At 39.0% G+C, this 9,928-nt stretch overlaps 2 protein-coding genes across 2 annotated transcripts; one reads left to right on the top strand and one right to left on the bottom strand.

Moving 5' to 3' along the window:
- Positions 1–688: 688 nt before the first annotated feature.
- On the top strand, positions 689–2,388 carry LOC111600413 (mucin-5AC). The gene is made up of 2 exons (XM_023316493.2): positions 689–788; positions 844–2,388. The coding sequence occupies exons 1-2, from the start codon at positions 732–734 to the stop codon at positions 2,341–2,343; spliced, it is 1,557 nt and encodes a 518-aa protein (XP_023172261.2). The 5' UTR covers positions 689–731; the 3' UTR covers positions 2,344–2,388.
- Positions 2,389–4,212: 1,824 nt separating this feature from the next.
- Positions 4,213–8,519, bottom strand: LOC111600341 (mucin-5AC-like). Its single transcript, XM_023316405.2, has 4 exons — positions 8,105–8,519; positions 7,780–8,042; positions 6,083–7,234; positions 4,213–4,269 (listed from the first exon to the last, which is right to left on the bottom strand). Exons 1-4 carry the CDS (start codon positions 8,517–8,519, stop codon positions 4,213–4,215), a joined length of 1,887 nt encoding a protein of 628 aa, XP_023172173.2.
- Between the last annotated feature and the right edge of the window lie 1,409 nt (positions 8,520–9,928).

Raw genomic sequence — 9,928 nt, 5'->3', positions numbered from 1 at the left:
CGGACGGACGAGCAATTCGATGGACGGACTGACAAACAGTCGAACGAACGGATAGGCGTAGAGTCGGGTGACCGGACATACAGACGCACAAACGGATAGACGTAGAGTCGGGCGAATAGAAGGCTGGTCTAAAGGCTAGTCTAAAGGACAGTCGGACGTTTCAATTCCTGTGAGAATATAAAAACTTTGACCGAATAATTGTCTGCGCTGCGAGTATTAAATTCCATTTGGTGCTCGAAACTATATAGTATTGCTATTGGAATAGTATATATTATATATTGTTATTATATGAAACTTGATTTTGTATGTGAATCTCGAAAAATCGAGTAGATTGTTCCAGGAAATTTATTTTGATTCATAGTCGAGCTTAACGAATTTCAATGGAATAAAACTAAATAAATATTTTATAAATATTTGTTTTGGGTTTTTATACATAAAATATACATATATTTTTTTATATATACATATATATATATATATATATATTTATATATATATGTGTACATATGCCAATCAGTTGAGAAGCGCGCAGCGATAACCTCTAGAGAACAAGTTTGCGCTCTTCTGGCTGGAACGTTTCTATATAAAGTGTATATGCATCTGATTGTAGCTATATATTCAGTCGTTCAGCTCGCACTTATATAGATTGTATATAGTAATTCCTTAGCTAGAGTCTATTTAGGGGCAGCCCGCTTCAGCGCTGATCTCAGTTTCGATTCAACATTCGCAGCATGAAAGGTGTCAATTATTTTGTGCTCTGCAGCGGCTTTTGCCTGTTGGCCCTGGAGGTAGGTCAGTTTGTATTAAGTTGAGTGCTCACTGACGTCATCTTGCTTATCTCAGCTAAGCAGCGCAACGAGCAGCAGCAGCAGCAGCAGCGGGATTAATGAAACACCCAGCGTTGCTCTAACCCGTCAAGCCATCGAGCTGGGCATGGAGCCAGCGGCATTGGGTGAATTGTGGAGAACCAAGCAGCCGGTGATAATCAGCAAGCCGGACGCCCAGGGTCAGATGTATACGACGACCTACACGCTCTCGCCGGATGGTCAGAACATAAGCAAGACTTCCAGCAAGGAGGAGCTGCCGACGACTACGCCCGCAACTCAGCCAACAGCCAAGCCCTCGGAGAATCCCCAAACCGACTGGGAATACCTGCCTTCGAGTGTGGGCAATCGACGCACCTTCACAATGGGCGGCAGTTCGCCGTTTGACGAGAATTGGCCAAGTTTTCGTGGCTGGCCCAGCCTCGACTTTCCAGCTGGCATCACGCCGCAGACAACCACCAAGACGGAAAAGGATGATCAAGGACGCACAGTGACCACAACGATCAAGACATATAATGGACCGCTGGGCAGCAGCAGCTGGACAACGGGCACCGATCCCAAGCCGAATTGGCCCAGTTTTGAGTTTCCAGTGGGCGTTGTTCCACAGACAAGCACCACAACGGAGCAGGATGATCAGGGCAGGACGATTACCACAAGGACGCGCACATACAATGGGCCACTCTTTAGCACCTGGACAACAGTTGGTGGCAATGTTGGAGGCGGCTTGCCCGCCAGCTGGCCAGCATCCAGTCCTCCCCTATTTAATCATGGTTTGCCTCGCTGGTTTAAGAATCCTCATTTCGTGACTGGAGTTGATGGAGCTGCAGCAGGGCCTGGAGCAGGAGCTGGAGTTGGAGTTGGAACTGAAGCTGGAGAGATGCCCAGCTTGGTGCCCAGCTTGGTGCCCACGAGTACAGTGAAACCTGCGCCCGTGCCCACGCCTTATCCCTTCCCCACCCGCCAGCCAGACAGCAGTCTGCCACCATTGCCCACAGCTCCGCCCAAGCCGTTGTCCAGCTTGGACGACACTCTCAGGCCGGTGAGCAACATCAATCTGGACGAGCTGCCCGTCACAAAAATTAGCTATCGAGGCAATTTCAACTCGATTGAGCCAGTGAAGACGGCCGAAATGGACCCACAAGTGAGGGATATGTTGGAACGTGGCGGCATCACCGACAACGACATACACCAGGCCAAGGAGCTAGGCAGCGATATAGTGCGCACGCGAGTCCTGCCCGATGGCAGGACAATCAGGACAACGGTGCGCGTCAACAATTGGACGGCAGCTGCCGCACCTGTAGCGCCCGCACCACTTGCACCACCACCCCCTAGGGATAGCACAATAGAGAACTTCTTGGCCCAGGTGCATCTAACGCCAACGGATATCAGCAATCAAAACGGGGAACTGGTCAAAACGATTGTCGACCAAAATGGACGCGTCTTGAGCGTGAAATTTGTGCTCAGCAATGTGAAGGGAGATGAGGGCCAGGGCCAGGCGCAAGAGCAGCCAACCAAATAGACGAGTAAATGGACTTAGGCTTAGCGAATTTTCATGAAAAATGTGAATTGTACATTAATAAATGTGTATGTATATGTGTGCATATATGTATGTATTCAATCTATCAAATCGTAAACAGTAATCAGTAAATGCTTATCAGCGCGGGCTTAACCCAGAGCAAGTCTGAGTAAGAAGTGTTTGAATACATTTGATTTAGAGTGCCCGACTAGAAAATACCCTGTAACTGGCTTACAGTTATATATACACATATACATTGACTGAGAAAGAACTATATGTTTAATAACAATCTTTTACTTACTGAGCCAATATCGTAGGCCGCTAGCTGTCTAAGATTTCTCTCATTCAAATGCTCAATTTTCCGGCTCACAAATACTTTTTGGGCAGTAAGATGCAAGGCTAATAAAATCAGACGATCTATCTTCAGAAAGTTGTTCTCATTGATCAAAACTCTTTTATCAATTTAATAATCCAACTTAAAGACTTTTGAAAATATTATTATATATTGAACTTGTCATTGGAATAAAATTTGCATTTGTCCTTGACTCCGATGCCAACTAAAGAGTTGCACAGGAATACCCTATAGACAAGTCATAGCAATAAAAAAAATATAATTTAAAACAGCAGAGATAAGGTGGGAGATGTTATGGATGCTGTTTAATCATTGACTGAATAGATTGTTTACTGTAAACCAGAAAAAGCTTTAGAAAAAGCTTAAGCTTTATCATTAAATTCATATAACATCGTATTTCGTTTGGAATTTTGTATTGCTATCTCAAATATTTAATACTTTGTCAAATATTTCAGAGAATAATTGCAATTTGTGTACAAAAAATTCTAAAACTTTTCTTTCAACAAATTAACTGAAATTCTGACAGATTTCTTAAGCCAAAAAATCAGAATTTTAGTAAAATCATTCTTAAACACTTATACTAAATATTGTGTTACAAACATATATAAAATATAATCCTAATAATAAATAAAGTTTAGAAATTGGACAACTCAGCAAAAGTATAAAAATGTTAAGATCGAAAAAATATTATATATATTAAAAATTTAATATTCGTAATAAACGTAATTCAGATACATTAATAAATATTATTATAATATATTAATATTAATTAATATTTTTTGATTTATATTAAATGTTTATATATAAAAAAAAAATATCTATAAATCTCAATAATTTATTGTAGCATACTTAAAGCGTGATAATTACTTACCTCACCTGTTCGAAAACAGAGAACACCTGTATCAAATACTATGCAGCTACGAAAGCAGTCAAAAATAAACTAAGCGCATGGAATTTCAATATGAATAAGCAAACTAATTTATTACATATTTCTTCTGCTTCTTCCTCTTTTAGTTGTTAAATACAAAGGGCAGAAATATGCGTTTTATACACAAAATAAAATAAGCATTAAAATTTGTGTTTTACTAATTTATTACATTTGTTTTTTCTTCGCTGGACTTGCGTTAATAACTGAGCTGGAAAATAACAAAAAAAATAAAAGAAAAAAGAAAGAAAACAAAACAAAATTATATAAAATACAATACAACAAAAAAACAATTAAATACTAAATAAAAAATAAACAAAATACAACAAAAAGCATTGCATTAAGCGTGTTAACAGCGTTATTAAAGCATAGAAAAAATAATGAAAAAAATATAAATATAAAAAATAAATTAAATGGAATTGAATTTAAATTCCAAAAAACAAACAAATATATATAAATAAATATTTAAAAAAAAAACTATTGCGTAATTTTGCGTTTTTTTGTGGCCGAAAATTGTTGTTGTTGTTGGAGTTGTTGTTTTTTCGATTTTGTTTTTGTTTTTTGGTTGTTCTGTCTCGCTCTCTCATTAGCTCAGTTACATTGCGATAGATGCGTTAGATTTATAAGCCAAGCATGTCATAGAAAAAAGAAACTAAATTAGTAAAAAATTTGTTGTCGATCAATTGTGAATTACAAAAAGTGCTTAGATAGTAAAATTTGTAAAATTAAAACTAATTATTGAACTGTAATATAAAATGTATATTATATAAATAAAGAAATATCTTCGAAGCGCCCGAAGCTTTAATACACTTGCAGAATACGCAGCGAAATGATCAAAGATGAAGTGTAAAAATTATTTTTAGATTTAGATCAAAACCAAGAGCTCTCAATACCAAAAGCATAAGTTATCTAACTATTCCGCTCACACTAACAGTTCCGCTCACACAACGTCTTGCGCCTTGCTTAAAAGCACTTATCATGTTGCGTTTTGACTTGAGTGCAATAGCCATATGAATGCAGCTTATCCGCTCCTTTTATCCATGACAAGTACACTCATTTAAAACGAGATCAAAAATAAGAACGCAAATGGCAACTTTCTCACTCACACAACAGCAATGGGTTGCTTGCCATTCGCTCCCTCTTGCTCTGAGTGCAAAAGTGTAAAAATAGATCAAAACAAACAGCGTGTATGTGTGATTGCGCCATCTTCCACGCTACCGTGGACACTCCTCATAGCAGCTCACCCACTCGCACATATTAATTCAGCACATTGCTCGCTCCGCAAATTTAATGCATCATCTCCCTTACTCTCAATAGCAATTCTCACACTGCGCATAGACTCATTCTATCAACGCTGAGATCGGATATTAAACATACACACCACCTATATGAATTGAGTGTTACGGATAACTTGAAGAAAAGAACTCTCTTAGTAATTCATATGTTGTGCGCTCTGCAAGGGTATGCAAAAAGGTTGCTCTAAGGGCGATTAACTAATTAAAAAGCTTTGCCTACGAATACTTTAAAAAACCGAAAGCATAAAAAACAGTATTATTATTAAACTATTACAAAGGACATAAATATTTGAAAATTTTGCTTGCATATTTGATTTTGCTTAATTCAGCGAATTTTATTGTGTTATCGCTCAACAATGGTCAAAAAATAGTAAAAAGGATATTTATGTATGTATAAATAAATGTATGCGATTTTTTTTTGTTATTAATAGAAATTAATATGCGCCAAAGGCATTTAAATTGAATCAGAATTTAATATATACTGGGAAAAAATTGCAAATTGAATTTTGTATAGAATAAAAAGTGATTTTGCAATTTGTTGTTTATGGCAATGCGTTAATATTATTCAAATTTAGGTAAATGTGTAAAATGTGGGTAATTGTGAAATTTAATATATAATTATATAAACAATCATTAAGAATCAATTGTCATTGTAATAATAATATAAAGATATAGAACTTTTAACATTATAAATATATAATGCAATATTTTAAAACTTAATTTTTAACTCTGAACATATATAACTGTGACGTCACCTTACGACTGTAGCTTTATATGCACTCCTTTACAAAAGTAAAGCATATTGAAAGTGTATAAGTACAAATATGTTATAAAGAAGAATAACTGAACACAATATAAGAGATCATATTTGTCTATAAATAAAACTTCATATATATAATCATATACATATATATATATATATATATATATATATATATATATGTATTTAGAAATAATTGCTTGTTACGCTTTATCCGAACTCATTTTAAGAGCTTTTGTGAAGCTCTTATAATTTCTTATGATCTACTTCTTGCTGTCCTGCTCTCTCTTTCTCGTTATTATGTAAAGTGTATAAAGAGAGTTCAGTTCTCGCTCTTATAAATTAGCACTTCTAATTGCTTTTCTCTCTCTTTAAGTTCTTTAAAGCGTATATTTAAAATCTTTACTCACCAGATTATCAAAACGCAGAGCATCCTCGTCGCTTAGGCCCATGCTCCGAGTGAGCTGCAAATATGTGGATGTTATTGGCTTAAGGCGCTCCAAATCGAGCGGCGGCAACGGTTGCTGCGTTGAGCCGCCAACGTCGGCGCCGCCGCCGCCGCCTCCGCGCAGCACCACCTGCGGTATGCGCAGATCAGCTGACAGTGGCAGCGGCAGCGGCAGCGGCAGCGGCAACGTCTTTGGCGGACTGGGCAGCTCCAGCTTGAGCGGAGCAGCAGAAAGGGGCGTGGATGTGGTTGGGGGCTTTCCATTGCTGGAGCTGGAAAATGAGGATTTTGTTAGATTGATCGGAGTATGAGGTGCTGAGACTGTTGCTGCTGCTGTTGCTACGGCAGCTGGGGCGGTGGGCGTGGCAGTTGGTGAGCGTGCACAAGAAGAAGTCGATCGAGGAGGGGAGGAGCCAACGCCAGCAGGCGTCGGCTTGCTGACTGTGGTGGTGCTAGGGCTGCTGGTGGTGGTTGTGGTTGTTGGATAACTGAGACTCTGCAGCAGGCTGCTGCCGTAGAGAGGCGGCGCTAGGACCGGTTGAGTCAGCAGCGAGCCGCCAGCATAGAAGCGTCTCATGAAATCGTAATAGCGGACAAGATTATCGCGTGACTTGAGCAGCTGCAAGTCGAAGCTGGGCAGCTGTGCGGCTGTTGGAGCCAGCGGCTCCACGGGCGGACTTAACGGACGCTGCAATTGGGGCTTGACTCTTATCTTGGGCACGCCCACCTCACACGGCGCCTCGTCAGCCGCCTCAGCAAGCGACACAGCAGTGGGACTTGTTGGAGGTGGTGGTGCAATGGCATCCAACTGGCTGGCACTAGCACTGCTAGCCACCGATCCACCAGCGCTAGCAAGCGCCAGTGTTGCATGCGCCTTGAGATCGGCGCTCGAGTGACGCCGACGCTTGGCCGTCGGACCCGCCTCCAGAGAGCTCTCCGTATGCGAGGAGTAATTCATATAGGTCTCCACTTCCGAGGAGCTCTCGTTGCCAGCCAGCTCTTCCTTGAAGGCAGCCGAAGGCGAAGAGGGGCGAAGGTTCTTCTTGCACTCGGGGCAGATGGTCAGAAAGCGAGTGACTGCCTCGCGGGGCAGAAATGCATAGGTCTCGGTTATCTGAAGAAGATGCAGAGGGAGAGGCAGTGGGAGAAAATCATTAGATGAAGTTTAAAAACTTGTAATATAATATTCTAATGCTAATGCTAATGCTAATGATAATGAGAATAATAATGACAATATCAATGATAATACTAATGATAATAATAATGATACTGCTTATGCTAATGGTTATGCTAATGATAATACTAATGATAATACTCTCATAAGAATGCTAAAGCTAATGCTAATGATAATAGTAATGCTAATGATAATGTTAATGCTAATACTAATGATAATGCTAATGCTAATGATAATGCTAATGATAATACTGATGCTAAGGCTAATACTAATTATAATGCCAATGCTAATGCTAATGATAATACTAATGATAATGTTAATGATAATGATAATGTTAATGATAATGCTAATGCTAATGCTAATGCTAATGCTAATGCTTTTACTACTGATAATACTAATGCTAATGCCAATGCTAATGCTAATACTGATGCTAATGCCAATGATAATGCTAATAGGAATGATTGTGACTCATACGCTACACTCACAATGCGATAGGTGCGCTTCTGTCCCGCGTGCATGCCACTGCGTCCGCCCAGCTCCATGTGCACATTGTAAATGATATCGAAGAACTCCTCAACGCAGGCGACCTTTCGATAGATGCGACGGCCGAAATCTTTGCTCTTGGAGGCGGCAAACAAATCCACAGCGCCGGGATTATCCGAGAGCACAGCCGTGCTGGACAAAGGCTCGTAGCGACGTCGACTACCAGGCGCTTCCTCAAAGCCATCTGGACGCTTGGTCGTAAAGCCTGCAGCAATGTAGGCGAAGGTTAGGCTAGGCCACTGAGGAGTCTCTCTGTAAAGAACTTACCCTTTGTCTTCACCCAGAATCGAAACTTGGAGCTATCTGGCCGACTGTGCTCCTTGCCCTCGAGCGCCTTCAGGATGCGCACCTTCTTGCGCAACGTTATCGTCTTGGTCTTTGCCTGATCCCCATAGGTCTTGAGCGCCCACGGCTGGAACAGCTCGTAGATCACCTCCCGCTCGCTGGCCAATTTGCCCAGCGACAGGGGTTGCTCTAGCGGCTGCTCACCCACCTCATCCACATCCGCATCGTAGGCCGTCTCCGGCTCAGGCTTCGTCCGTGCCGCATGCTCATCGTGCTCCTCTATCGCATAGAGTTTGCGCTTGTTGACACCACTCTCTGGCAGGCCGAGCGCCGAGCATTCTGCGGACGAAGCCTGATCGTGACTGTGCGTACGATGACTGCCATTGGACTGATCCATGGGAGCTACAAAACTCAGACGGCCTTTTACTTAACAAAAAACTCTTTCGATCAGGGCAAAGTCCAAGCGATAAAGCAGCGCATTGATTGAATAAAGAATTTCGGAGGAAATTTTGGAAAATGATTTTTAGAATATTGGGCTAAGCGGAAAATGATATTTCTTCATGGAGCTGTAAAAAAAAGAGAAATATATTGATTAGGTACCTTGTCAAGTGCTTCAAGTTCCATTTGCCTGAATCTAAATTTAATTTCATTTCAATTGGCTAAACAAGTTAAAAAATTAAAAAAAAAAAAAATAAGCTAAGTTAATGTTTTATTTACATTTCTTTTCGTGTAGGCCAAGGTTCTAATACCGGCTGTTTGCTTAGATTTAAGACTTTAAGGATAATATTTATTTCTATTCTAAGTTCTTAAATTAAACATAAGATTCCTTTAGTCCAAATTCGAGTTTAGTGGTTCATGGTTCTAATCCCAATGAGCCGAGTAGTCATAATGGCACAATCTTAACTGAAATCTAACAAGTTTTTTTATTTAATTCAATTTAATCTTAACTTGCATTTATAATCTTAATTTGCGTTTATTTCTCCACAATTTAAAAAAAAAATATTTTAATAGGGTATAAAGGTTCTAACCTCATTAAACCAGGTAAAACACTGCGTTAGAAAGGGACTATTTAAAATTGTTTAAAATTTAATTTTCAGCTAAACGTTACTTTTATTAATATTTGTTTTTCAGAATGTTTTAAATTCGCTTATTATATGGCCATGCTTCTAATCCCACTTATTTCATCATTAGCTGAAGTTAAGTGAAAGTTTCGCATTTGAACTATGCGGTTTAGGTCTATCATATTTTTAATTATTAAAAATGTCATTAAAACATTATCTTTGCAAATACTATTCAGCGGACCAATGTTCTAATCCCATTTGTTTCTGATTTTAAAAATTTATTGTATTAAAATTTCTGTCTACAACTTGATCATATTTTAAACTAAAAGTCTTCAGCTTGGCTTGTCTTTTTTTTTTAAATACTTCAGCATAGAGTGCACAGGTTGAAACCTCTAAAAGTTTTACTTAAGCAGAGATTCAGCCATATTTTGTATTAAAACCTGGGCAAAAATTAAGCAAAAATCTATTTTTTTATCACAAAAAATTCTTAAGCTAATTTACTTAGGATTGTAGCTTAGTGTGTCAAGGTTCTAATCACGGTTTATGGCTCTTCACAGCACTTAATCACATTGAAAATGATTTTAAAATTAAATTGTTGCACGAAACTCAAACTTCTATTTAAAACTTTTAACTTTAAAACTAGTTTTTTCTTCATATATTTCAGCTTTATTTTTACTTTTCACTTACTTCAAGGAAAACTCTTCAAAACACAATTTTTAACAATTAAAGCGAATTTAACAGAAAA

Source organism: Drosophila hydei, unplaced genomic scaffold, assembly GCF_003285905.1.
Source record: "Drosophila hydei strain 15085-1641.00,03,60 unplaced genomic scaffold, DhydRS2 tig00008124-arrow-arrow-pilon, whole genome shotgun sequence".
NCBI classification, from domain to species: Eukaryota; Metazoa; Arthropoda; class Insecta; order Diptera; family Drosophilidae; genus Drosophila; species Drosophila hydei.
This window is presented reverse-complemented; position numbering and strand designations above follow the sequence as displayed.